The 24,689-nt window shown below is 42.1% G+C and overlaps 2 protein-coding genes across 2 annotated transcripts in view; both read right to left on the bottom strand.

The window, feature by feature from the left end:
• Positions 1-17,210, bottom strand: part of LOC105226124 (titin) — a 180,234-nt gene extending 163,024 nt beyond the window's left edge. The window contains exons 1-3 of the mRNA XM_049454744.1: positions 13,602-17,210; positions 2,376-6,445; positions 1,618-2,307 (exon numbers count right to left, since the gene is read on the bottom strand). Coding sequence (XP_049310701.1) covers positions 1,618-2,307; positions 2,376-6,441 — 4,756 coding nt within the window. The 5' untranslated portion in view covers positions 6,442-6,445; positions 13,602-17,210. The remainder of the gene's footprint in view (positions 1-1,617; positions 2,308-2,375; positions 6,446-13,601) is intronic.
• A 771-nt stretch (positions 17,211-17,981) lies between these two features.
• Positions 17,982-24,403, bottom strand: LOC105226123 (uncharacterized). Its single transcript, XM_011204904.4, has 10 exons — positions 23,831-24,403; positions 23,381-23,773; positions 22,863-23,318; positions 22,654-22,807; positions 22,450-22,585; positions 22,172-22,388; positions 20,998-22,102; positions 19,749-20,936; positions 18,495-19,032; positions 17,982-18,432 (listed from the first exon to the last, which is right to left on the bottom strand). Exons 1-10 carry the CDS (start codon positions 24,239-24,241, stop codon positions 18,210-18,212), a joined length of 4,821 nt encoding a protein of 1,606 aa, XP_011203206.2. The 5' UTR covers positions 24,242-24,403; the 3' UTR covers positions 17,982-18,209.
• Positions 24,404-24,689: the final 286 nt, after the last annotated feature.

Genomic DNA, 24,689 nt, shown 5'->3' with positions numbered 1-24,689 from the left:
CCAACCCAGCATTAAAGGGTGCCACAGACTGGAATTCTCAAAAGAAAATTGGATTGGTTCGGCTGTGCTGAGACGAGATCCAGACACAATCACCCTGAACACTATCGACTGAAATCCACAAGGCAGTGGAAGGAAAGGCCGAACCGCTCTGATCTGGAGACGAAATTTGGATATCAAAATATCAAGGGTTCAAAAAAGTTGGAGTTAAACCCAGACACTAGCATAAAATCGAAAGAATTGGAAGCATCTCAACCTCCACTTCGGTTCCACATTTCCTTACTATATTTTCCTTCACTTGATACTGCCTACCGCAAGTCTATATACAGAAGCACATTCCGACGGTCTTAGTGCATAAATTCCAACAGCTGAAGTGTCACCGCAAAAGCAATAATTAACACAGATTTCGATTTTATTGGCACATTACACAACAACAATAGCAACAAGCATGAGCGGCACGAAAACAAATGTATGTTTAGCATACACTTAAGTGCTTAAATCAGCCTAATACTACTAAAGCAACAATAACAGCTATAAAATCAACAACACTGCCACCTGCCAAACTGGCAGCCATTAAATTATGTTGACAAGATTCGGCAGCTTGTTAAGCGAAATTCCCAACACGCTCATTCGTCAGGCAGTCAGCCAGTCAGGCATTTGGGTCGACAGGCGAACGAGTAACGCTTATAATGATAAATTAAATCGCATTTAATGCAAATACGAAAGTACCCTAATTTGTGTGTGAATGTGCGCAAGGGGCGTGTGTGGAAAGCAAGACAGCAGTGTGGTCTAACCTTAACAGAACTGTGAACACATAACTATTAAATTGACGGAATGTCAAAGCATAAGCAGGCACGCTTGAATATGCATGAAGCGACACTTGGAGACATGGTAAATATGTGAGAGAGATAGTGGGAACCTTTGCGTTTTGATTAGGTCGGATGGAGTGAGGGCGAGCCTTACAGAATGGTGTAAAGATAATTAAAATTGATATTTTTTCATTTCTTGGAATCGGAAAATTGAAAGTATAATTGTATACTACAGTATTTATAAATTCAGACCTTCGTTGCTATTTTCTAGACATTTTCTTAGATTCACCACAACCTATAACATATAACAGTACAGCAGAAAAGCAAAATAGAATAGCAACGCCGCTCTGTGCTCTTTAATCTGTCACTTTAGGGGTTAAAAAGCTTTTACTTAAGTTGGCACGGCGGCTGAAAAGACGGCGCTCGCAATGCTTCAACTCAACTAACCCGGATGAACTAAGCACAAGAGCAGAAGAACACGACCTAACCGAGATCCAATTAAAAATTTAATTGGCATGAGGAGAGACGAACTGTGTCGTTACTTAGCAGGCAAAGAGGAGGTTATATGAATGTTAAAGTGCGGGCGAGGTAGAGAGCATGAAGTAAAGCAGCAATAGCCGAGAAGACAAAATATAAATGCATTAGAGAGCTTAACTGAAATGTAACCACAAGTTGTGTATATAAACTATACAACTACAGTTATGATCATTGTTGGGTTTGTTGTTAATAAAATGTTAGTGACCCTTTTCATATTTATGAGCATATATATAAATAAACAATAAATATAAAGTAATTTGCTTTGGAGACTCACCACTTGCGTCCTGTTGCGGTCCTGCTGATTGTTGTTGTTGCTGCTGCTGATGTTGGTGCTGATGCTGTGCTTGATGATGATGAATGTTGGGCGCGCAGAAGGCGCTCGCGCCGCTGCCCGCTGTCATGGAGAGCGTGGAATGTGGCGGTGGCAACAGGCCACTGGGCGCTGTCTGTTGATGTGGCGGTCCAGTTGGTGGCGCATAGACGCTGGAGCGATAAGTTGGTGGTGGCGATACCACATCACAGCGCACCGGTCCAACCACGCTCGATGTGGGCGGTGGTGGTGGCGGCGGTCCGTAATGTGACGGTGGCGGTGGTTGATAGAGATGTGGCGGCGGTGGTGGCGGACCACCAGCTGTGGTTGGTGGTCCAGCATGCATGCCATGTTCACCGCCTACTTGTGGATATTGATGCGCGTGTGCGTGTGCATATTGATGCTGATGATGTACATGCATGCCGGCCGCAGCGGCGGCGGCTGCAGCTGGCGACATATGATGTGCATGATAGGCAGCAGCTGCAGCAGCGGCGGCGGCTGCATAAGAGGGTGGTGGTGGGCCATGTTCGGGCGCACCATGCTCGGGATGTAGTCCCAAATCGCTGGCGTGATACATGCCAGCTCCACTGAGTGCTTCAGGTAAGGTGTTGCCGACCGCAGTGGGCGGAGGTGGTGGTGGAGGTGACACTTGCGCTGTATGGAGCGGGTGAAGAAAAATTTAAATCAATATCAAATAAAATGATAAGACCTTTATAACTTACCATCACTCATTGCGCCACCTGTTGACGCACCTGGCGGCAACATGCTAGAGAGCGCGCTCAACGGCGTGTAAGATTTGGGTGGATCTACTGAACTAGGACGCAACACTCGCTCCTCGGTAACACTCGATTGCACACGGTATTGCATTTTACAGTATGCCTCCTGACTTGAACCCGTTGTTGAGTTCACATACACACCCGTGATAGTTACGTCGGTATCCTGTACGATAACGACGCTGGATGAGGTCGGTCGACTGGAGTCTTTAGCGTCCTTTGTGCTGCCCGAATCGCGAAAACCGGCTGTGGTAGTTGTATCTGTATTTGTCTCTTTGGTTTCTTTTGAATATTTTGAGTCGTTGCTCTCTTCATTCAAATTCAACGGCCTCGACGACTCTCTGGCAGTGCCGCTGGCATTAGACGCATTCGAGCTATTGGCTGCAGCAGTAGTATTGGCAGTGACTTCGCCAGTATCTTTTGTATTCAAAGCCTCGTCGGTTGTTAATGTGGCTGTGGGCGCTTTCTTGGAGTCCTTTGTCACATCCTTGGATTTTTTTGCCGGCGTGGAAGTTTTCTCCTCACCATCGGTACTATCGTAGCTGCCATAGGCGAGATTTTTATCAAGATGACGTTCCACCTCGTAAGTGGCCGCAACTATGGCACTGGCATTCAAACTCGCCATACGTTTCCGCGCCAAAATGCCCTTGTAATCGCCAATTAATTCCTCGCGTAACATGCGCTTGCGCTTCTTTGGCGGTTTTCGAGCTTCTAGTTTTGCTTTTTGCACCTTTGATTTATCTTTATCCCGGGCTTTGTCTTCGTTATCGCTTACTTCGGTGTTTTCCCCACCATCGGAAGTATCGGTCTTCAATTTTACTATCTTCTTCAATGGCTTCTTAATTTTTGTATACTTGCGCTTTACTCTGATAGTATCCTTTTCCTTGGGATTCTCTTTTTCTTTGTCTTTGTCTTCCCTGGCTTTGGAAATCTTGCTACTCGAGGCTTCTTCTTCTTTTCTTTCCTTTTCTCTCAATTTCTCAGCTTCCTTTTCTTTCTTGTTCGCCAACTTTTTCTGTAATTTCTTGCGCTTCAGTTTCATTTTGTCTATTTCCTCATCTTCAGTGTCACCACTTTCCTCGAATTCCCAATGCTTACCGAGTCCGCGGCCGCCCGGTACATGACGCAATTCTCGCTTTGGTTCCACCTCTTGTGGTTCATCTTCTGATTCAGCTTTCTGTGGCTCATCGGTTTTGCTAGTTTCCTCACTCTTTTTATCCTTCTTTGATTTGCTTTTTTCATCCGTCTCTTTTTCCTTATCCTTATCCTTCTCTTTGTCCTTCTCATCTTCACTTCCATCCACAGTGCGGATCTTGGGTGGAAGTTGTGTTGCTTTTGACAGACCCAGCTCATATGCCGTGCGTGATTCGTTCTCATAGAGACACTGTACCTTGGCTAAGGCATTTAGTGAGGCCATGCGATGACGTTTAGGACCAAAGTCGATTAATTTCTTTTCATCTTCCGAGTCGCTGCTTGCCGAGGAGGAATCTTTTTGTAATTTACTACTCTTCACTTTTGTTTTTTCCGTCTTTTGTAACATTTTTCCCTTGACTGTTTTTATAACTTTCTTTGTTATCAAGGGTTTCTTCTTGTAAACTTTCTTTGTTACCTTAGACTTGACTACGTTTTTAGTTTTAGGTGTAGTCTGAGCAACAGCTCTAGAATCATCTTCAGCTTTATGTGACACGTCGGTTATTTTTTCATCAGCGTCCTCTTTTGCTTTTTCTTCAGTTTCAGAATTTTCCATTGACTTTTTAATCTCTTCCGTCACTGCTTCTGGCAACTGTTCCTCTTTTAGTGTCTCCTCCACTTTTGTTTGCTTTTGATCGATATCCATTGAGGGTTCTTTGCTCTTGACGCTCTCTTTGGTGGATTTGGTTTTGTGTTCCTCATCGGCGAATTCACGTAAATTCTTCAATGTAGGAAGATCCATTTTAATGTTATCCTCCTCTTCAGAGCCGGAACGAAAGTCATAGATATCATTGGCAGCAGAACTGTTTGATTTATCAGCTGCCAACTTTTGCGCAAATTTGGATTTCTTACCCGCCATCTTGGCAGTGGGGCTGGACTTCACTGGCGGCACTTTGTACTTGCTTTGTAATCTGTGCTTAATATTTGACATTTGCTTCTTTCCAATAAGTGGTGAGCACGGGGCAGAGCTCCCGGCTTTTTCAGAGATTTCTTCCTGTTTCAGTGGTTCCTGCTTCACAATCTCAGCGTCCGCTTCTTGCGGCTTAACATCTAGTTCTTCCGTTTTATGCTCCACTTCTTTGGGAGCGCTTGCACAAACCGGCATTTCTTCTATATCCATTTGCACTACCTCTGTATTCGCATCTAATACTATTCTTAATGTTTCTTCTTTCTCTATTAGGTCTAAAGGTTTTACAACTGTCTTCTCAGGTTCCTGTATATTGCACTTGTCTGGATTCTTTGGATTCGTCTTTACTTTTTTCGGCGATGGCGTCTTTTTAGGAGTTTTTTCAGCCTTTATTTCTCCGCTCTCTTTGTCCGGTGGATCAGGTGGTTCTACTGCCTTGCAGCCTTGTGGTTCTGACTTCTCTTCTGTTGGCATGCTGGTCCCGGCATTTTTCTCCATGACCTCCTCAGTAGATTTCTTTATAAGTTTGGCCTTAAGTAGTCTCTTCTTTAACGGTGTCCCAACTATGGCATCATTTCTACAATTACCACTTTGTTGCTGTGCTTTGGAGTCATCCTCGTTTGGTTTTTGAGAAGGCGCTTTTTTGCTTTTTTGATTGGCGTCGGTCTTATTGGCACGCTTAGCCGTTATTTTTTTTTTGGGTGCCATTTTGGCAGTAGGTTTTTTATCCGTTTCACTGGGAGCCGCTTGAGATTCGCTGTTCTTCGTATTATCTTCTTTGACAGAGTCTAATGTATGCTTATTCGATTTTAGCGTTTCGTCATGGGTGATAGGAGATTCTTCTGTGTTTATGTTTGAGATTTCTTCACGAACTTCTGCGGCTTCAATTATTTTTTCTGTTTCTTTGCACTTTGAATGGTTTTCTTCCACTTTTTCCTTTTCCTTCTCTTTACCCTTGTCTTTTCCCTTTTCTTTATATTTATCTTTATCTTTATCCTTATCTTTGTCTTTATCTTTTTCCTTTTCTTTAGCCTTCTCCTTTTTATCTTCTTCTTGTCGTGCTTTAATACGCGCTATGTTCGATTTCGGCGGATTTAAGCTCGCTATCACTTTAACCGCAGCTGCACGCGACTTCGTTTTCACGTTCTCTGATATCGAGGACTTTAGCGTATCTTGTATGCGTTCCTCGTTTGGCAGTATATTATCGAAACCGCTTATTTGTATATCAAGACTCTTGAGCATTTTACTTATTGCTTTATTCTTCCCATCTTTACGATCCTCCACCTTGCTTTTATTGCTATTGGCGGAAGTGCCTGATGTGCTTGGTGGTTCTGAATCAGCCTTTTGCTTCTCTGACTCCACCTTTTTGTTTGTGGTGCAGGAAGACTTTTCTTTCGTCTCGGAAGTGTTCGATTTTTTCACATTCTCTCGAGAGGGCGTACGCTTCGTAGACTTTATTGTATGCGCAACATTTCTAGCTGAATCCTCAGGTTGTTCCAGGTTAGTTTTCAGTTGATTCTTTGCTAAGCTTTCTTCAGCAGCTTCAGCGTTGCTAATATCTTTGACCACTTCGCCTTGATTCGTGTCAAGATTTTCGGACACTTTGCTTTCAATTTCCGTTTTCTCTAACTTATTATCTTTCTCGGCCTCCTTAATTTTTTCGTGCTCTTTACTGACCACTGTTTGCTGTTTCTTGGCTGGGGACGGCGTCCGACCGTGCGTACTACGCTTCACCGTCGTCGCGTTACTGGCAACGGCAATCGCTTTACGCGCCACCGGTGAACTGTGTGCTTTGCCCGGTGTAGGACGTTTTTTCGCCGTTGTGACTGGGTTGCTCGACGAGCGTTGCTGACGCTCCGTAGTGGTGGCGCCAGCGGCGGCGGCAGCTGCTGTTATGAGACGCTTTTTAGGTCCCATTCCCCTGTAAAGAAAGTAAAGTTCTATTAAAAAAACATACACAATACAAGAATTTCAAATACGCCGACAATTAGAACACATTCATCAAACCGCTTAATGAAAGCTTAGTTTTGAGGCGCTCAAATGCTCAATTGACTAACGGGTTAAGCACTCGCACGTGCTAAACACCAAGCGAAAACAGAAAATGCGATAAAAGAGCAGAGAAGGAAAATACTCCACAAAGACCACTTGGTGGCGTTTCGTAAATTAGAAGTCCTTTTTTCACCCACACAACAACTTAAGTTTTTTCTTCCACAAACTTTGCTCCAAACGTCTATTCTTACGTCCACTTCGTGCCTCTATCAGTAATCGCCTCCATGGCACATTTCTGTCGGTAATTGTCTGCTCAACACCAGTTCATGTATACTGAAGCGCCACGCCGATTCGTTAACCTAACGAACGCTTAGTGAATTAAATCCCTACAAGCCAAAAACAACAGCAGCAATAGCCATAGCAGCTATAAAATGACACACGTCGTAAAGGATTGCCAAGCAAAGCGTATTCATGAGCAGACTTCGTTCTAATGCTAGCAGTGCTCGGCGAAAGGATGCAAAACTATATGGGATCCATAAAAAATAAGTGATGCCAGCAAATCAGCATATGTCAATACTTGAGCGCGGCGACAGCGCATACAAGAGTTTTACAAACGCAACGTTGCATGCAAAATGAAGCAGCGCATTGGTGTGCTGTCGGTACGGATAATGAATGTTGAGTAGCGTGAAGAAATAGCGCAAAAAAGTAGCGTAAAAAGTGCGCAGAACTGGAGCAGCGGCGGCGATAGGACATGTGCTTGCCACTGCGGAAGCGCGGCGGCAGATGTAGAGGCGCCAGCGGCCTACACGGCACTACATGCAATACGCGGCAACAATAACGTACGAAGTCGCGCTGCCTTAGTAGTTAGGAGGTTTGGTGGTTGGCGGCTTGAGTTGAGTCCATAAACTGTCGACCGTGTAACCACAAGTGACATGTGAGTGCGCCACACAAGCAAGCACACTTTTGAACCGAAGCAATTGCGCGCACATACTCACAGCTCTTACACGAAGCGCGGCCGCTCGCCTATCTACTGTCTGCCGGCTGTTGGTGACATGTTTCGCGCACTTAATCCACTTGTTAGACGGATTTGGAGCTTGCCTGCCGTTTGCTTGCGCCGCACGCGTCTACAACTCGCGCCAGTTGCTGTGTTATAAGTACTGTTTCACCCACTTTTCACCGCAACTTGCAACGTTTCATTATTAGGATTTTTTCTTGCTCAGCGCGCATCCTGTGTAGTTTGGCTCGTTGGCTGTTTGTCGAGCGCTTGAGTTTTCGAGTATTTGAAAGCCAACACCAAGCGCGCAGGCAACCCTCGCGCCAGTCGTGTAGAGACAATGCCTGCTTTATGAGCGCACAATGGGGACACAAGCACTTGTGGGCAAGTGTATGCCTTGTAGTGCTCAACTTTCTGCCATGTGGCTGGTATACGCCATAACAGCCGAAGTCAGTTAGTTAGTTTTAGTCGCTGCACAAAACCTCGGGAATTAGTTGCAAGGATTTTGAAGAATTCGCGTTGCATTGTGTTGTGTGTTGAGTGCGTTGTTAATTGAAAGGCTTTGTAAATATTTGTATGGACGCATTATGCGCTCAGCAAAGTAATTTTAATATTGTGCACGAAAGAGTTCACATTATGCTGAAAATTGGGTTAATGGTGGGCAAAGCTCATTTGGGTGGGCCTCACCATTTAGCCAAGAGGAATCACAATTTCTTTGTAGTTGTTACCTAACAGCTCACCCTTCGGTCCAACAAGTTTATGTGTGGTCTGTGACCGGCTAAGTTCTAAGTTTCAGAAGTTGGATCTTTAGAGATCCCGAGTTTGAATTGTCTTCAAAATGTGCGCATGAAAATCTTGGCAACTTGTCTGTAAGTTTATAGACATGCTGCTTTTGAGTTCAGGTTAATATGTGGTCCCTGACCGTCTGAAGTTTTGCTAAAGTTTCAAAAGTTGGATCTTTAGAGTTTCTAAGCTTAAATAGACTTCAGCAAGTTAATGTGTGGTCTGTGGCTGACTAAAGTTTAATTAAAGCATCAAAATATGGAGCTGCGAAGTCCCAAAGCTTGAAAAGTGTATGAATACTGAACACACATGTTCGAATGAAAACCTTGGAAACTAGTTTGCGAGTAAACAAGTAAGTGGATATACTGCTTTTGAGTTCAGCAGGGTAATCGGTGGTCTGTTGCAGTCTGAAGTGTGGTTAAAGTTTCAAAAGTTGGTTCCTTAGAGTTCCCAAGCTGAAACAATGTTCTTAACGTGTGCATGAAAGCCTTGGACACGCGCCAGTAAGTCTATAGATATACTCTTGAGTTTAGCAAGTTGATATGTGGTCTATGGCGGTCTGAACTTTTCTTACAGTTTCAGAAGTTGGATCTTTAGAATTCCCGAGCTTAAGCAGTATTCGTAAGGTGCGCATGAAACCCATGGAAACTCATCTATCAGTCTTTGGATATACTGCTCTTGAGTGCAGCGGGTTGATATGTGATCTATGTCGGTTTAAACTTTGGTTAAAGTTTCATAAGTATATCTTTGAATTTTCCGAGCTCTTAAAGCGGAAAGCTGATTCCATTTCACCTTCTAATGACTTTACTAGTTCCAAAAAATTTACTTATACGAATACAAATGAAATTTGGGAGCTTGTGATTCCATTTCACCATATCGAAATAAGCTTGAGCCACCAATCGCCGCTCCGGCAGTCTTTTGTAAATTAATTTCCACAAAAGTAACAGAACTAAGCCTGGTTTATTACACTCCTCTTGTCCACTTCACAATTTAAGCATAACAATAAAAAGCATAAATGCTAACTGAAAATGGAAAACATATAAAAAAGCGCTTCGTTAAAAATTCAGAAAGCTATTTCGCGCCTTTTTTCGCGCACAAAACTGCGATCGCACACATATACACGCAGATATGGCCGATAAAAAGCGCGCACCGCAGAGAACTTCCAGCACAAAATAATAACAACAACAACTGTGACCAAAACCAAGACCTAACGCCTGCAAGTATGCCATGGAAAGCAGTACGCGCGTTGTTGCATGCTCAAGTGTGCAGCGCGAACAGAAACGGATGGGGGCTGGCGGCAGCAACACGCCATACAAGCGTCCAAAGCGCGAAAAAGCCAACACCAGTGCAAACAAAAAGGAAACAGAAACGAAAATAAATGAATGCAGCGCAACACGGCCGACGCTTGCATGTACAGCAACAAACAAGCAACTGTAACAACAGCAACAATGCATATGGTAAGCGGTGCGCACATGTTAACTGCATACACTCACACATGCATATAACTGGTGTAAGTGGCGGCATGTATTTGTCACGCATTGCGTTGCCGTTGTTTGTTTGTGTATTCGCGCTTGTTTGTGTATTTGTATATTTGCTTGTTGGTGGCAGGCAAATAACAAATAAACGCAACAAAACCGTTAGCTTGCGCGTGTGCATGTGCGTATGTATGTATTTGCTTGTACGCGTCTTATATAACGGTAGTGCGTATGATAACTTATGCTTGTATTTATAAGTTTAACTGTTTGTGCGTGCGGTCGTGCATCCGCCGACGCTTCCGCACAACGCAACAGCACTGTGATCTCCGGTTCGTTGGCTGAACAAGAGTCCCAACACGCACGCCGCTCCACAACCAACAAGAAACACTCTGGTTGCCTACGCTTTTTTGTTTTTGCCTCCCCTTACAACAGCAACAAATAACTAGCTGATTGCCAAGCCGCTTGTCCGCCCTTCAACATTTTTGCTTACGTGCAGCAACCGCCGTCCCTTCAACTGGCATTTTTTCCACTTTTTCACGAGTATGTAAGCAGTTAAGTGCAGAGCATTTTCAACGCTCTGCGGATGCTCAGTGTCAGACGTCGCACAACGCCACCGGAAATCCACACTCACTTGTGTACTCACCTCGGAGGCGCTGTGCGCACTCACTTGTATGTCAGGCTGTCGCTCGAGGCGCAAGGAAGGATGCGAGTCTCTGCGCGACATACGTCATATGTTGCTGACAGCGAAAGCAGTGGCAAAAACAACAAATGCGCGTAATATACCCTCACACCCATGAAGTTCGTCTATGAATTATGATTACGCCCGCACACTTGAGCAGGGTCTATGGCGGTAATGACAGGCTCAACGCATAACAAAGAGTTAAGTGTTGAGCGAGTTGAGCAGGAATAGGCGGTGGGTGTTGGCGCTTCCAAGTAGTAGGTAGACAGGAAATCGGTTAGCATCGCCAGCGTTTATTAACGCTTCTCTTTCTTCTGCTTTATTCAATTTTCTTTTGCAACTTTCTTGCACGTAATTACACCTGACATCTCCGCAGGCGTTGATAGTTATGTCATGTGTACACGTTGACATCCTGGAGCCCTTGGAAGAATGGTGTGAGTATAGGTCCAAATTTTATTTAGACTTTCACATCAGGTTTACAGTTAAAAGGTGAGGTTAGAACGAGTGGTTGATAAATGTGACGAAAGTAATACATTTCTACCAGAATAGGAAAGATCAGGTGGTATAAACGAAAAAGTTGTGAGGAGTGACCAAAGTCGGGTCTAAGTAACCGAAGATTTTTATCCCGCCAAGGGCTGTCAACCTCGGCACCATTCCTCGAAACTACTTCAGGTATACTTTTGCCGATACAACAACAGCAAGAAACTTCCTAACTCTTTTATAAGCCGCTTTCACTATCTCTTGGATCGGAGAAGTTCAATCTAACTAATTCAAACCTGAAATATCAGTTTATTGACAATCTGTAGACCACTGATCTAGAAAGAAGCAATAGAAAATAGTAGTAGGTAGCTCTAGGTGACTCAAATCAAGAAGTTGAGATGTTAGGATCATATATTTGTTGTCCGAAACCCCAAATACCGCAATCTCTAGTGGCTAATATGCGAGTAAAAAAGTTAAAAAGGTTCAGAGCAGAGATTTGGCACTGTTTTCTCTCCACTAAATTTCTAAAAATTCATTACTTATTCGAAATTAATTTTCAAGAACTGTTTACTCACTGCAAAAATATTTATTTTAGCTTGAATTTTCAGAAGAATTTGCGAAATTCAGTGCTGATTTATCTCAGCTTGTCTGAAATGTCCGAGGCAAAGTCAGATATTGTCTACACAGAAAAGCAATTTACTTTAATAGCGAAAACGCAAACAAAACAGAAGTCTAATTGCAATAAATTGGAGCACTGAAGGTCTGATACTACAATGAAGAGCGTGAAGAGAATTGTGACGGCAGCGGAGAGTAAGCGAAGGTTTGTTTACATTTGTAGCTTGCTCTTAGCAAAATAAACATATGCCTTTTTGTACAGTTTAGATAGCAATAAATCGATTTTGCAAAAATTTACGAAAAAAAATAATATTTTATTTAAAAATTTATAATTTTTACAGTTGTCGAAAAAGTATTTTCGTATTTTTTCAATAGATGTCGTTGACGAAAAGACTTTTTCGACTTTTCATACGTGATATGAATTTTTTATACATTTTTGTTTACACAAAATTTTTTTTCAATTTCAAAAAGATTAAAGATTGCTTTCAGTTACCTCATACATACAAAAATGCATATTTACGCTGCCAAAAAACTTCGACAGATACCAAGCAACTCCACAAAACGCTTTTTCAAATAAAAAAAAAAAAAAGTAAATAAATAAAAAACAAATAAATCAAGAAAGGCGGCCAGACAGCGTAGCGCGATAACACAGCGCTGGCGGCTACAAACTACGAGTACTCCATTAAACATCGACAACCACACTAACAACACGTTGGCAGCCAAGAGTTCAAAAACAAAGCGCCGTAGTCAGAAACCCCTTCACTTGAGCGCGGCTAGTATTCGCAACGACCTTGCGTTGCTGTTTGCTTTTCAATTAAAAAATCACCGCGAGTAAATAATTTACTTGGATTTAATATTTCCTTACAACACATTTGTTATTATTTGTTTCAGCTATCTTTTTGGAGTTCGCTCCTGCAACACCACAGCTAAATTGACAGCAGTTGTTATCTGGTTTTTTTTTTTTGTTTGTTTACTGTTGTTGTTGCTATCGCTTTTCGGTTTTCCGTGCTCATTATCGTTAAATTATGTGAAGAGATAATGAAGTTAAGTAGTAAATCGAAAATCAACACACGCGATCCACCTGTAAACAAAGTAACAAACATGCGAACCAAATAGAAAAATTACAAAAACAACAGCAACGCTTGTATCGGAGACAACAAATGTAGCGTTTTGTTGTGATTGGAAATTGTTGAGCGTGGAAGTAGGTGGGCGCGATTGGCGCCTAAATTGTTTTGATTGCTGGGTGGGCAATCCAATCAGTGAAGTATGCGCGATATATAAACATTAGATGAATAAATAAAGGAAAGTATGTGTGGTCCACGTTTCTAGATAGTCGTGATACGGAATGCCGAGTGCGTTATAACTTTTTTTATACTAACTCGAAGGAGACACCCGAATAGATTGAGCCTCTGAACAAAACGTGATCCGTAGCATCGATATATGTACATATGTATGTATTATATCGGAAATAATTGGGACAGAAGTAGAACTCAGAGTTATAGCCAGAGGTTTTAACCACGGCTTTATTGACTTTAAAACAATATAGAGAGGAGGGAACTATGCTCTTGAACACTTCTCCAATTCAAACAAATTGTCTACATAGAAAAATAAACCTAAATATTTGTAGTCCACATTTTCTGTAACGGAAATACGGAATGCCTAGTGCGTTAAGACTTTTTTACATAATATTCAAATAATTTTGAGTAGAAGAAACTGTGCTACAAAACCTACTGAGACCTGTACCAATTCAAACATAGCCAGAAGAAACTCGAAACCCTAAAAATAACAGGTCAATTGAAAAGTCTCCTGCCTACTAGTATGGCATCAAGGATTGTTATGCTATTTTAGACGTGATGAAATTAATAACGCCACCACGGGCTGGTCAAATTGGAACCAACCCTCAATTCTTCTGTTATATAGCTAAAGATAAATACATATCTATTTTGTTTTTCGATCGGATCACTATATCATATAGCTGCCATGAAACTAAACAAACTAGATTCAGTGCAACATATGTAAGTTACCGTTTTGCGTATTTTTGATAATGTGTATGTCTACTTACTTTTGCACGTGCAAACAGCTGATCGATGCTTGTTCTGCTCTATCCAACTGACATTTGTTGGTCCGTGAAAATTCAAACTAAAGATTGAAGCCGACGTATTCCAATTTGACACTTTTGCTGATCAGCGGCAGAGAAACCGATAATTTTGGTGACAACCAAATGAATGATTTGCATTTTAGGTTTATGAATTAACGGACAGTATAGTGGCACATACCAATTGGCAACACTTAGTTTTTGACATATTCTAATTGAATTTTTACATTTTTGCAACTTTTAAAAAACTCACACACACGGGCACAAAATTGAAATGTTTAGTATTTTGAACCTATATGTAATAAATATAAAAAAAAAATTATGGGAGACTTTTTTAATTTATTAATTATTTATTAGAAAAAAATGCATTTTTCTAATGAAGAAAATGTATTTATTTGTATATTTTCATTTATTTTCACTTCACACACATTTTCATTCACAAATAGTTACATTTGTATGTAAATAAATGCGTATCAATTCTAATTTTATGCTTGACATTCGCATTGACACTCATTTAACGCTGATAGCAGGGCTGTCACTGTCACTTCGCTATTTCCAACACTTTGTCGGCTGAGATTACGGTGAATTATTAATTAAGCGGCTTTCAATTAAAATATACAACAAATTCAATTAAAATTTCTACTACACTTTTTTATTATTCATGGATAGTCAATTAATGGACGTAATCGAGTTGCGCGTGAAGCCCACATAAACGCACACACACCCACACATAGAAATAAAAATACACATGCGCAGCACGCACAACCACAAACTTGGGTTTCTTATTGGAATGTACCTACAAACATATGATAAAATAAAAATACGCAAGTTGGCAATGCTGCAACGTAAATAAACAAATGAAGATGCACATACAGAGAGCGAGCGCGCGCCGCTGGCAGCGGAAGAGCGGCAATGTCGTATATTTCCTGTCGAGAGTCAAACACATACACCGTACAGTGAAATAGTGTGCGTGCGCATGTGAGCGCGCCTGTTAAATATAAACGTCAAACAGCATTTTTGACAGTTCCGTGACAGCTATAGTGGCACTCTACCAACTAAAGTGACAGCACTGATGTTACGTACGAACAGCTGAGAAAACGATTTTTTTCAAGTGATTTGGCAGCATTGTCACTTATAGCTGCCTTGCGCCCACCCACCCTTTTTGCAACTACGGCACACACAGATATTGCACGTGAGCATGCACTCACGTACACAAACAAACGCAAGCGCTCACTCAACCACTCTCTTTCTCTGCGCTCACTTTAAATTGGTAATGCTTACGCGCTCCGCAGTCATTATTTGGCACTGTGTTGAAAGTTATTTTTTTTTTCGTTTTGCGTTCAAATAAGAAAACTTGTAGATACACAGAAGCGCTGATACACGAAAATGTTGACGAAGCTGCTGTAGCAGTACGTAGGGAATTTGTAATAAAATGCAAAAAAACTACACGAAAAGTGTATGAAGCATGGAAATAACATTAGGCACATAAAATAACACAATTTCTGCTTTTTCGTATTTTTTTGCTTTTTTTTCATCACTACAAGTAGTTGGAATGCCTGGAGCGTTGTTTCATATGGACGTGTGTATGTGTCTACGCTGCTTGCACTCTCGTCGCGTATGCCTTACTGCGGTACGTACTGTAAGCGTTTGGCAGCGGCAGCGACTCATTAAAAAGTGGGCGCGTTTATTACATTTTACTAAATTATGGAATGTAATATTTTTTGTTTAAAAAACTTTACAGTTGCCTGTTTTAAAAGTCATGTAAATATTGGAGAGTGAAATTTACGTATTTTTAATAATATTTGCTGGGTTCAATAAGATGAATATTGCCTGTTGTTAGTGCTGCTTTAATTTTTTCTATATTTGAGTTGATTTAGCTCGTCCGCAGACCCTGTTTTTGAGATAGCACTTCCTTTTCTCCCCAGGAAGCCGTACAATTGTCGAAACCGTCGATATCGGACCACAGCATATAGCTACGACATAAACTGAACTAAAGTCTTGTATAAAAAACTCTTTAACGTTACGAGCTATCCTCACGAAATTTGTAACGGATTATTGACAAAGAAAACGCTAAGTTACACGAAGATATTCCGATCGGCCCACTATATCTAATAGCTGTCACACAGACTGAGCCATCAATATCAGTTCTTATATGAAAACTCCCTTATTTGTAAAGGGTATTCTAGCTTCAAAGCAATTGAAGTTAACGTTTTTACTTGTTTTATAAGCGCTTTCCCTTTAGTCGTCTTTTTGTCAGCCATTCAGTCATTGAGTCAGTCAAAATAAGTCAGTAAGTCAGCCAATCATCCAGTCACTTTAACCGCTTCTATAGCACGTCTGCCTTTATTTCACTTATTTTTCTTATTACATATATACATTTATTTATTTTTTGTTGCATGCCATGCAGCAGCGGGAGCGTTTATTGTATGTATACATTAGCTTAACACGTATGTAAATATGTAAGCCTTTTAGTGCTTATACACACACACATAACAACATAATTTTATACGCGCTCTGTCGCATGCACGTATGTATATAAATAAATATGTATATACATATGTATGTAGGTGTGTGCGAGCACTGTGCATTATGGGCGCACATTTCGTTTATACAACTGTATATACATAAAACACTTTATAGCGCCCCGCATCACGTGTGTGCGTGTGTCGGTGTATGTAAATATGCTTATGCCTCTAACTGTGTGTGCGTGTGTGTGTGTTGGTGAGTCCAGCGCTCGCAACGCATACTGCGATTGCCACTCGTTCGTTCGCCCCACCACCCGTCGTACACGACATACTTTGTACGACATAGCGCTTTTTTACACGCCCCCCCTCCGTGCCGCATACGTTCGTCGTGTGCTTAACTGGAAGTTTTCCACATTGACTTCTTCACTTTTTCACTGCTCCGTGGTATTTACACTTTTTCACACAGATTTTCACTACTTTTTTGCTTTTACCAACGCTTTTTCATGCTCACAACATTCTCGCATAAACTTTTAACTTATTTTTCAATAAATTACCCGTATACTCGTATATTTGCTGGCACCGAAATCTTTTTTCCAACTTGACCGCACGCTTTGTCTCACTACACTACTCGCTGCTGCTGTTGTCTACTATTGCTGTCCAGTCATCGCGCACTCTTTTGCAGTCCATCACTTGCACACTCGCACTTTGCAATTCACTAATTTTCCACTTCATTTCAATGCAGCAATCTTGCATTTCGCTTATTAATGAATTTTTCGCGATTTTTGACACATCACTCAACAAAATGAAGGATAAGTACCGTTTTTCGTGTGTTCTCCTGCAAGCTGTTGCAGCCGCACTGTGTGCACACACAACACAACTCCCGCCTAAGGTGGGTGGGCAAGCCAGCTAGCTTGGTTGTCTATTCGGTTAGTTGCAACCGCGGGGAGTGTGGCGGTGCCGTTTGAGAGGGGGATTCGAAAAACTCCAACCGTGCGGACACAACATAACAACGAGATTTTCAATTTAATACTGAATTTTGTTTGCATGCCAAACGTGCGAGCGCACCAAAAACCTACGATTGAAGATGCGTGCAGAGAGCCAATTGCCACACACACACATGCATATATGCACGCATGGCAAATGCAATGCTGCTCGCTCTCCGCCTGATTTGAAGTGCGCTCTTTGTTCATTTTTCTGTGTGTGTGTGCTTAAAATTGTGGTTGATTGGTATTCAACGGACTTTTCACTGATATTTTAAGCTGACAATTGCGCTGCGTTGGCAGCACTGCTCTTAAAATAAAGTGGAAGTGATAGAAGCGACGGTCAAACTTTAGTTATATTTAAAATTCAGTTCAAATAAAAAAAATAATAAAATTGCTAAATATTTCATAAAAAATTAGTAAATTATTATGAAAATAGAACCACGTTTCACTTAAAAGCAACAAAGAACACTTTAAGGCCCGTAATTATCGAAGTTTACGACTTTACTATCAACAGCTTCCTAGTTCAATAGGTGGGTGCACAGCTTTCCTACCGACATTATTGTTGACGACGCTAAAATTCCAACACTGAACAACGTTACAACTTTGGAAGCTATTGATAGTTCATACTCCTTCACTATGCAACGACCGCGATCATTATCAAAGCACAGAGCCGAAAGAAGATCCTCAAGTGAACAACTGTGGTAAGAACAAAAAAATGTTGCTCGCTATTTACAAGGCAATCAGTTGGCCGGTCATTAATTTCGGAGACCCAATATTCGCCTGGATATAGCAGGTCGCAGGTGAAGAAATTATAGACAAGACAGACCTCATTCCGGACTATCACAGTGTGTCTCTTGATATTCCCTATGGACTTGACCAGATTCAAACGACATTGCACTGTTAGGAAAATAAATATTACTTTTTTTTTAATTCAACATAAGGCAATATTAATTATTATTTATTAATTCAACACATTTTTAACTAAATAATACAATTATATCATATTTAGGCATTAATTCATAGTATAATAACATTTCAAATTCGAGCTTCAAAATTAAATTCAGAGATTACAAAGTTAAGACAAAACTTCAGTGGGTGCATATATAAAGCCAATAGATTTTAAAGTGTTACGGTATCGTGCTTGCGCTGTAGTACTGATTCACATTAATCAAGGCAATCAGTTGTCCAATCTCCTCCTGATAACCGTGACGCACAATCTTGGTGCCCAGGTATATGGTGAATTTAATGACTTTGTCGAACTCTAGCTCATCATTGGACAGCTTGTCGTAGCGTGAATGTGTGTAGTGCTCATCGCCGCTGCGCTGTTTGAACTCGCGCGACTTAAGGTTGCTGTGGAAAATAAATTTACTAAACATGCAACAACAATACAAAATACAGCATTGTCAACTCACTTGTAGAAACGCAATGATATCTTGAATATATTTTCAATGGTGTTGTTGAACTCCGCGCTGTGTCGATTTAGCATGCACAGAAAGTTTATGCGCTTCACATAGGTTGTGTGCTTACGATAGATATCTTCAATGGACTTGGCCTGCAGAAGATCGTCTTTGAATGTCTTCCAAGAGGCCTGCAAGGCGTTCGCAGTGATGTGATTTTGCAGCGCATGCACAAAATGATAGAATTTGTGGCGTATCAGCTGCACATGACGATATTGTGGTGACTGGAGCAGTTGTTTGCCGTGCTTTTTCAACGCCTCCTTGAGTATTTGATAGGCACGCTCCAGCACCCAACTGATGCGACGCACTTTGAGCAGATATTTGAAAATATTGCCGTACTGTTCCAGTGTTTCTGGATTGAGTATAAGATTCAGTGGCCACTCGATGCGATAGCTAAGACTAAGCACATTCAGCACACCCGGGTTTGCGAGGTCGAATTTCTGCGGAACATCGTTTATGGTGAAGGAGAGATTCTCAGCGTTTTTGTCATTGCCTGTGAAGTTGAGGGTTTTATATTGTAGGTATGTAATGATTTCTTAGACCTCATTTGGATCGTAAGGTTCGGTTTAGTTGTCATCGAAGTAATCTAACGGGAGGTTCAAGAAACATGCTGTTTCGACGAGATCGGACCATAGGGAGAGTGGTGTTTTATAAGTGGGATTTATTGGGCTTACAAAGTGGTGGTCAGACCCATGCGGGGTATATATTTGGTATGTCGGGGAAGTTCTGGATAGGTATGGGTCTAACCTGCTACAAGAGGCAGAACGAAGTTGCGCAAGGATCACTCTAGATTCGTAAAGCAACTCGAACTTTTCGCCTGCAATGGTTAGTGGTTTAAATCCAAGTAGTTCAGTTACTGGAAGGGAGTCAGTGAAAGAGTTAACGGGCCCATTATGAATGGCGTCCAGTGCGTGTCTGAAGTTAAATGCGTCCGTAATATTGTTTTGAAACGTCGATATAATCAAGGAATAACAACTTGAGGCTCCAAGGAGGCGGCTGCAGGGATAATGTCTGCGAAATCATCCAAGTAGAAATTGTTTGGAGAGGAGGGCACTGCAGGCCTGTTTAGGTGTTCAACGCGAGATATCAAGAGGCATCCTATTATCGTACGGTGTGAGTGTTCTAGCCGTTCTGAAGCTTTTTCGTCAAAGCGTTTCACTACTTCCAGGAACCATATCGGTACTGCTAAGTTAATAAACGTTCACTTACCTGTTATGCTTGAGCTGAGCGCTGTGTCGAGTATAGAATGCAGCATCTGATAGTTAAGTAGCTTCGTTGGGGTTGCGCCACTCTCCAATTTGCCGATAATGCCATCACAAATTATGGAGCCGAACTCGCCGTCCATGAGGAAGAAGTAATGCCTTAAGCTACGCAGATGATCCAAGATATGCAACTCTTCGAGAAATAGACGCATTACTTCATTATTCACCAAACCGAGATGCGTGGTCATCGGCAAAATAACGGATTTTTGCAGAAATTCCGTCAACGTAATCACACTCATGCTGTTTACTTTCAATTGCTGCAACGATTCACGCGACTTCTTGGCCGCCACGATCATTGGCGTTTTGCTCATATTCAAGCGAATATAAGGACTTCGCGTCGCGCAGGTAAAATTACTTTCTAACAACTCCCTGCTACGTTTGTAGGGATCATTATAGTCTTGTACTGGAATAGCTACTTCCTCCGTTTCGTCAGAGCTGGATAAGTTGGACATGGAGTCTGGCTGCATAGTCGCCTCTACAGCGACGGCCTGTTGATTTTTCTTTACACGAGCGGTGTCTACAAAATCAAATCCCTGCTTTGCCTGCAAACCGGCAGTATTCAATGCGCAATCCGGCGTCAACGCTGCTTCCTGTGTTTCCGCAGTTTGGCAACTGAGCCCAAACACAGCAGTCGCATTTTGAGCTACTTGTTGTTGCTGCTCATTAGCGAGTTCCACATCGATTTTCAAAGCGGACTTCGACAACACATTGCCATTAACTAAATCTCTTTGCTGTGCTGCAGCAGGCGGTAAGTCTATAGCACAATCTGTGAGCGGTGTATCCGAGGTGGTTGACATAGGCGTTGTGCCCTGCTCTACGGTAAATGTAATAGTAGAAGGCGTAAGTCCGGTTAGTATGTCAAATTCGCTTTCGAGAACACGTCGACGATTGCGTGCGCGCTCTGTGTCTAGGTTGAGGTTAAGCTGTGCACGATCGGGGAGCGGACTCTTATTGTACTCGGCAAATAGATCGTTTTGCATCATGCGTCGACGATTGCGCTGCAAATCTGTCAACTCGTCATCTGGCAGGGTATTTAGGTTGATGTCTGGCTGAGTTGATTGTTGAGTGTTTGTGCTGTATGTGCCGAATTCGTGGGTGAGAACGCGCAGCTTATTGCGTTGTGCCTCAGAAAGAGCTAGAATCGGGTTAAAAGCAATTTAGATATAAAAAAAGTATTAAAAATTAGTATAACCTACGTTTCTGAGTTGCTACAGTCGCAGATTCCATGGTAACTGTTGTACTGCTAATATTTGATGTCAATGGCTCAGTGCGGGTGGTTGGACCAATTGTCACCGTTGTGCTGCTGGGATTTTGCGTCACACCAGCAGTGGCCAACTCATTTGAATTGATCACATCGGAGGCGCTGCGCTTTAAAAATGTGCTTTGGGATGGATTTGCTAATAAAGTTGATGTTTGGGACGTGGTATAGTCCAACGCGGTATGCAAGCTCGTCTCCGAGGTAGCTACTTGCGGTGCCACCAACGTAACCAATGTCTTATCTGCGTCGGTGTCACCAACGCATTTAGTCGACGGATCAGTACAAATCGCGTGTAGCTCATTTTCATTTTCTGCGAATTTCTGCACGAATTCCTCCGATAAGCATTCCGCATACAATGAAGCTGAATCGGCATCAGCATCGGCATCTTTCGCTTCCTCGCCACAGCATGATTCAAAATCGGTATCGGTGCCGCCACTGCCAGGCGTCTGTGGTGCCGCCGCGCTGCTCTCGCCACTGCCTTCGCTCTGCGTATTCAATTTCGACGATTGCGCGAGTTCAGCTTGTGGTTCGGTTGATACTGTAATTTGATTGGCGCTCACTTTACCGCCCGTATCGGTGCGCATCATATCACTGAGTTCCTGATAATACTCGATACGTTTGCGCAGATTGATATTTTCACGCAACAGACGCTGCTCCTCCAGCTTTTCGGTTTCACGCAGCAAGCGCAACTCAAGCTCGACATTAGCGCGACGCTCATCGATTTTGCGTTGCTTCGCATCCTGCAATTGTGACGTCAGCTCATCCAAGCGACGCTTCTTTTGCTCAGCAGCCAACAGCGCTAGATCGTGTTGCTCCAGTGACCATTTTTCGAGATTCTCGCGTGTGCGCTGGCAGGCGCGCTGATAAAAATGGCGTTTCTTGGCCTCACGTGCTTCGAATATTTCACGTATACTAACATCGCTGTTGCCACACACGGCGCGTGCTTGCTCTCTATATTTGATGCACTTCTTCTTGAGTCGCTGAATTTCTTCATACGTGAGGCACACTGATATGAGCGGGTAGTCGAGCGCGAATAGTGGATGCTGTTGCGGAATGCAAAAAGGTTCAGTTAACACAAAATGAAATAAGTAACATATATTATATGCGCTTACATTGGGTTTGTAAGCTTTCAGCAGCATTGTGTACTTGCCGCACTGCAAAATGTCATCCTCATGGCCTTGGAAGAACCCAGGCACGGATTCTTTGCGCACAAAGTAGGCTTTATCATAGAAGTACTTCGTGTCGGGACGATAATGATCCACGAAGCAAATGAATAGCTCATTGGATGGATCGTCCAATAGTCCGTAGTAGATCCATTTCTGCAAATGCCTGCGAAAATAAGCAATTAGCGTTGTAAAGAGTAAAAAAAAAACAAATGTTTGGCTCATACTTGAAATAAACATGGCAGCATGACTTTAATATGTAAACCAATAACATTATATAGTCCTTTTCGGTTGTGTGCACGATCTCACGATACAAATAGCCGAGAAACTGTGATCCTATCGGCATCGCCACATGCGCGTCCACTGTGAAAATGAGGAATAAGCATACGATTACAATACACTCGCACTTTACCACAACAACAAACAAATACCATCTGTGTGCACGGCCAGCGTAAAGGACAGATTGCTTATTTGACGCATAGCTTTGCGCATGCGCGCATAGTACGCAATTAGCGTTTCATCATGCTGCGCGAAGACATACTGCCGAAAGGTGAGTAGATACTCATCTATGGCGCTGCACAGTGCCTGCAAGTAAAAACAATTTGCACTTGCTGTTTGCGAAGCTTCTCAGACTACTCACGCGAAATATGAATCCTTCAAATATCAACTTATAGTCCTTCTTCTGTATCATAGTCTGCAAACGTTTATAGCAAGTGCCGCACTCCTGAAAACTCGCTGCGTAGCTGCTGACTGTCTCTGGCAGCAAACCCTCCACGGTGATGCAGGGGTGAATGCGGAAGATTAAGCGTTCGTCGTGCTGAAATATATCCGACTGAATGCCTACAGTAAGTGACTTCAGATCACGCAGAAATGCAGCGCTGGTCATTATAAGCGTTTCAAATCTCAGTCCGCGCGTATGCATTAGATGACACTTGAGATCGAGCATCACGCCTGCTTCGCTGGCGAATGGGCGTTGTCGCAGCACGCCACGGCAACCCAAACTTTGCCAGTTCCAGGAGAGTATACGCGGTGCTTCATCCAATATTTGCTGCTTTTCAATTACAGGCAAGGTGCGTTGTGAGGCGGACGCTCTTAACTTTAATTATAAAAATTATGCATATATTTATTCAAGTATGTAACAGTTATTTTTATTTATACCTTTGATTTTTTCGCTATGTTGACAACTGTTTGTGGTGGCGGTTCATTGTTGGTTAGTAGGCGAAAAGTATTCAAATTTATACGCACCGTAGAGCCTAACAGGCGACGCGTCATCGCGGTGAATGTGCATTCCTGTGCTGTGGCTGGTGCACGCGTGTGCTTGACACCATATGTTTCTTCAATTTTCGCCAATAAATTGCATTCTTTACCCAGCAAATTTTTCGGTAGATAAGGGTTATCAAGCGGATCGATATCCTTTATACCCTTGAATAAGCGCGGTTGTGGATTATATAGATCGCATGTTTGTTGTTTCGGATAGTATTTATTATTTTCATAGCTGGCGAAAAGCGTGAATGGACCAGGTACAAGTAGCGTGGGCGGACTAGGTACAGGCTAGAATTACAAGTATATTTACAAATGTAGGAATAAATGATATATAAATCCAAATACCACTTGATCTTCCTTGCGCACATCACCCTGCAGCAAAAGCAATAATTGCAACATGTCACGTCCTTTATCCTCGGTGAAATAGGGCACGTTACTAATGGCTGCCATTTGCTCTTCAAGTGCCGCATAACGGGCGCAAACTAGAGGATCGGCACGCGAATGCAGCTTGGCGGCAAATATGTGCATATCCACAGCACGTTGAGGATCGAATTCCAATGTATCAGCAGTTGTTGGATATACATTAGGTTCTGGCGATCTTTTCAGCAAGATTTCAAAGGCGCTTGATTTTAGTTCCCGCACAGCTGTGCTACACTCAGGCTCCTTTAAGCCATGTTGAGCTGCAATTCTGCTACATAATTGTGTAATGAGATAATTAACACTATCAGCATTAGCTTCTAGGTCTGCGTCATGCATGACCGTCGTTTGTTAGGTCTAAAGTATATAAATTAATTAAATGTCGTGCAAAAATAATTTTTCACTCAATAAACTCTGCGCCCATGGTTCGATATTTTCGTTTTTTTTGTACTTTAGTTTTGTGTCGATTACCAGTAGGTGTCGCTGGTAGTGTTTACTTTTGTTGACATACACTTTACAAGAACAATAACAACAATGTCAACAAATGGTTTTCCGTTAAATTCTACTTTTTAACAAAGAATTAATTTCGATTGCAGATGTATATAGATTAATATTCTTCAATTAAACACATTCTGGTATATCTTGATCTTTGTTTCAACGTAAATTACGTTTTTTAGACGATCCGGCTTTTCGCATTTGTTTATAAACAAAAAACAGCTGTTGAATTTATGTAAAAGATTATTCGCAGCATTATTGTAGTAGAGTTTCGAAAACTATTTGCCAGATT

This window comes from Bactrocera dorsalis, chromosome 4, assembly GCF_023373825.1.
Source record: "Bactrocera dorsalis isolate Fly_Bdor chromosome 4, ASM2337382v1, whole genome shotgun sequence".
In the NCBI taxonomy this organism is placed as follows: Eukaryota; Metazoa; Arthropoda; class Insecta; order Diptera; family Tephritidae; genus Bactrocera; species Bactrocera dorsalis.
The sequence above is the reverse complement of the archived record's forward strand: the minus strand, read 5'-3'. Positions and strand labels throughout refer to the sequence as shown.

Coding starts and splice junctions, on each gene's coding strand:
- LOC105226123 (XM_011204904.4), bottom strand. CDS start 24,241: ATGCATGACGCAGACCTAGAAGCTAATGCTGATAGTGTTAATTATCTC. Junction 23,319..23,380: donor ACATAGCGAAAAAATCAAAG/GTATAAATAAAA, acceptor TTATAATTAAAG/TTAAGAGCGTCCGCCTCACA. Junction 22,586..22,653: donor GCTGGCCGTGCACACAGATG/GTATTTGTTTGT, acceptor TCATTTTCACAG/TGGACGCGCATGTGGCGATG.